Genomic DNA, 4,186 nt, shown 5'->3' with positions numbered 1-4,186 from the left:
GCCAATTCAGCTCATTTACCGGAGATCAGATCTACTGTCCAGAATTCCCGTGTCCCCTCGTTGATCGGACGGTCATGACATCTTCATGATGTGCTGCATCCTTGAGATATGATATAGTCCGTCCAATCGATAAAGAGACACAGGGATATGGGAATCTTGAGATAAAGAATCTGATTTCCGTTTACCGCCCTAGATAGGGTTGTAAAAAAGCCGAGCTGAGTTTTGGGGTGTTCAAGCTTGTTTGATAAGGTAACTAAACTGAGTTTAAAATGAACCAAACTTTTGAAATGAGTGTTCAAGCTTGGCTTGGTTTATTTTTTATGAGTTTGAGCTTGAACTTGTTTGAAGCTTGACTTGTGCTTGGTTCGTTTAGATGTTATCAAGCTCTCAATTTAAGCTTGGTTTGAGCTTAGTTCAAGCTTTGTTTATTTAGATATTATCAAGCTCTCAATTCAAGCTTGTTTGATTGCTTAAAACTTTTAGTTGTTTGATTGGTTATTGAGCTTGATAATTTAAATTTATTTATTTTATTTTATTATTTATTTATCATATTGAAAAGAGTTTTATTAATGAATATAGTTCGTGAACATTGTTCATGAACGTTATTCATAAACGTTGTTCACGAATATTAACGAGTTGAATACATATATGTTCAAGTTTATTTATTTAACTTAACGAACATTTTAAGATTATTTATTTAATTAATTTTATATATATTAAACGAACATAAATAAATTATTATTATTATGGAACATAAATTCATTCATCACCATTCGATTCATTTACTGTTTTATCCTAAATAGGAGAGATCCTGTGGGGGCAAAATAAACGTACGATTGGATTATCATTATATCCTCGACCCCCCATCGCTCGGGCGCACCACGCTCTCGTTATGCGCCGTGCCGCGGCCCGAGCAGCAGCAACGCACTCCTTCACCTCCAATCAATTCAGCGCTCCTCTCTCTCATCCTCCCCTCCCACACTCGGCCAATGTGATATCCCATCCTCCAGCTCCGCTACCAGCTTCTCCTCCGAACGATTCTGGCTGCTTCGACGAGTACCTGATCCTCCTCCGCTCCTTCGTCAGCCGGAGGGAAGTCGAGTCAGGGAAGCAGCTTCACGCTCGTCTCATCCTCTCCGGCCTCGGTCACCACACTGTCTTGGCTACCAAACTCGTCAACCTCTATTCCATTTGCGACCATTTGCACTATGCCCACCGGCTGTTCGATAGAATTCCTAAGAGCAATATCTTCCTCTGGAATATCCTCATTCGAGCTTACGCTTGGAATGGGCCGCATGAAGTCGCCCTATCACTCTACTACCAGATGCTGGACTTTGGCCTGGCGCCCGACAATTTCACGTTCCCCTTCGTGCTCAAGGCTTGCTCCGCCCTCTCCAATCTCGGCGCTGGGCGGGATATCCACGACCTCGTCGTTCGCACGCGGTGGGAATCCGACGTCTTCGTAGCTGCTGCCCTGATCGACATGTACGCCAAGTGTAGCTGCGTCGATGATGCGCGAGGAGTTTTTGACAGAGTGCTTGACCGGGATGTAGTGCTTTGGAACTCCATGATCGCCGCCTACGCCCAGAACGGCCATCCGTCTGAAGCGCTTCAGTTGTGCCATGACATGGTAGCTCGTGACTTCAAGCCCACTCTCGCGACCGTCGTAACTGTCATCTCTGCCGCCGCCAATGCTGCGGCCCTGCCCAGAGGGAGGGAAATTCACGGGTTCGGCTGGCGGCGGGGGTTTGACGATGAAGACAAGGTGAAGACGGCTCTTGTGGACATGTACGCCAAGAGCGGCTGGGTCAAGGTTGCCCGCGTGCTCTTCGAGCAGCTGGCTGAGAAAACGATAGTCTCCTGGAACTCCATGATCTGCGGATATGCTATGCACGGCCACGCCGATTATGCCCTTTCCCTATTCGACAAAATGTGTAAACAGAATCAGGTGCCTCCGGACTACATCACTTTTGTCGGCGCCCTCTCGGCATGCAACCATGGCGGCTTGGTGGATGAAGGTAGAGCCTTATTCGACTTAATGGTGAGAGATTACTGCATCCCCGCGAAGGTGCAACACTACACTTGCATGATTGATCTCCTTGGCCATGCCGGCAGATTACATGAAGCGCACAACCTTATTCAACAGATGGAAACAGAACCAGACTCTGGAGTCTGGGGTGCTCTGCTGAATGCTTGCAAGATCCATAGAAATGTGAAACTAGGAGAGCTAGCTTTGCAAAAGCTCATTGAATTGGAGCCTGATGATGCCGGCAATTATGTACTTTTATCGAACATTTATGCTCAATCTGGGAAGTGGCAGGAAGCTGCTGAGATAAGGACGCAGATGGCTAATAGAGGACTAAAGAAAAGCATTGGATGTAGCTGGATTGAAGTGAAGAACCAAGTTCATGCATTCCTTGTTGGAGATGTATCACACCCTAGCTCAGAGGAGATATATGCTGAGCTCGTAAGGTTGGAAGGGCTCATGGCACAAGCTGGATATGTGCCAGACACAATGCCGGTCTTCCATGACGTCTCTGACGATGAGAAGAGAGACATAGTTCGCAGCCACAGCGAGAGGCTAGCCATTGCCTTTGGGCTAATCAACACACCTGCAAAGACCAGACTCATGGTGACTAAGAATCTCAGGGTGTGTGAGGACTGCCACACTGTCATCAAATTCATCTCAAAGATTGCTGATAGAGAAATAGTTATCAGAGATGTCAACCGATACCATCATTTCAAGGATGGTGAGTGTTCTTGCCGAGATTATTGGTAACCAAAACTATACACAATAAAAGTTTCTGGTGATTGGAGACTACTGCAACATTGCTTGTTAGACATGCCCTGTTTTTGCACCAGTAAGCTTATCGTGATCAAACATGAGATAGATGTTCACTAAACTGGATCAAATTCAAACAAACTTGTTCTGCAGCAAGGTCGTGATGCAGTGCCTCCTATTCAGGTACTAGCCCTTTCATTCAGATCATTAGTGTGTGCCTAAAGTCGGCAACCTAAAGATTTTTTGCATGAGTGTGTGCCTTAAAATAAATTACAAAATTATTCTATGTTTTTCAAAAAAAAAAATAAATCAAAAACCATGACAAAAAAAAAAAAAAAGATCACATGGTATATAATTGAGGGCTGCTGGTAGGTTGTTGCTGGTAGGCTGATCCAAATTACAGACTTTAATCATCTATGTAAGTCTATAGTAACTCTCTGTCTTAGTTGATTACTAGATTTTATTGATATTTTTCATATTATACTTTGCTTCTATATTATACTATATGAAAGATATGGTTGTTAGGTCAATGATTTCACACGTTGAAGCATTTTTTTTTTATCAACTCTACGGTTGTCTTGAGAAAGTTGTCTGTTCGTCTAAATTCGATTTTTGTTTGAGGACTGTCCTCCAACTGATTTGAAATAAAAGCTTTTAAACTCGGGCAAAAATTAAAAGGGCATTCTTTTTTTGTTTTAAATCTTCAAGGGTCAATTCTGGACTTAAGCTATTAGATTTTTTTTACATTTACGTAAAGTTCACTCTTCTCGAATTTCTCTTACTAAAGACTTCTTGGATTTTCCCTTGCCAACTATGTTGGATTTTTCTTTACCATGCTTTGACTCATTTGGAATTTTTCAATATAGTTCCTATCAAATTCTTATAGTTGCATTCTTACACATGTCAAAATAATTCAAACCTTGACAACCCTATTAAAGATTCAGATATCACCGTACTAACAATCTTTCCCTTAAACCTTTTAGGGTATGATTGCACCAGTCTCGATGGTTGATTGTGTCGCTTTTGATATTGATATTTGTGGCTAGGCATCTGGTTAGTTGCAATATGGGTGGATTATTGGAATAAATAATACCTCACATATTATCAACTTTTATGTCACTAAAATATACCAAAATAGAACTAATACATTATCGATACATGTATCGTGTGTAGTTTATCTCCTCACTTGGCATGGGGAGCTGAAGTAGTCTCATCCTCCATCAGTATTCATGATATGATCTTAGATGGAAGCATCCACCTAGTACATGTTGAACTGGCTGAATGATATGTGATATATTTTATTGTTATGTATATGTGTTTGTTTTATGATCCTCACGTACATTTAAAACACTTGTTTACTTCTATTATCTTTTTGTTGTCGTTGTTGTTGTTTGTAATGCTATC

The 4,186-nt window shown here is 41.8% G+C and overlaps 1 protein-coding gene across 1 annotated transcript; it reads left to right on the top strand.

Moving 5' to 3' along the window:
* The first annotated feature begins 852 nt into the window (after nucleotides 1–852).
* Nucleotides 853–2,923, top strand: LOC122051088 (pentatricopeptide repeat-containing protein At3g46790, chloroplastic-like). Its single transcript, XM_042612038.1, has one exon. It carries the CDS (start codon nucleotides 893–895, stop codon nucleotides 2,777–2,779), a length of 1,887 nt encoding a protein of 628 aa, XP_042467972.1. The 5' UTR covers nucleotides 853–892; the 3' UTR covers nucleotides 2,780–2,923.
* Nucleotides 2,924–4,186: the final 1,263 nt, after the last annotated feature.

The sequence above is a fragment of the Zingiber officinale genome, chromosome 3A (assembly GCF_018446385.1).
Source record: "Zingiber officinale cultivar Zhangliang chromosome 3A, Zo_v1.1, whole genome shotgun sequence".
Lineage (NCBI taxonomy): Eukaryota > Viridiplantae > Streptophyta > Magnoliopsida > Zingiberales > Zingiberaceae > Zingiber > Zingiber officinale.
Note: the sequence above shows the minus strand (reverse complement) of the source record. Positions and strands in the feature narration are given on the sequence as shown.

What these genes read in the sequence shown, in the direction of transcription:
- LOC122051088 (XM_042612038.1), top strand. Translation starts at nt 893, where the DNA reads ATGCGCCGTGCCGCGGCCCGAGCAGCAGCAACGCACTCCTTCACCTCC.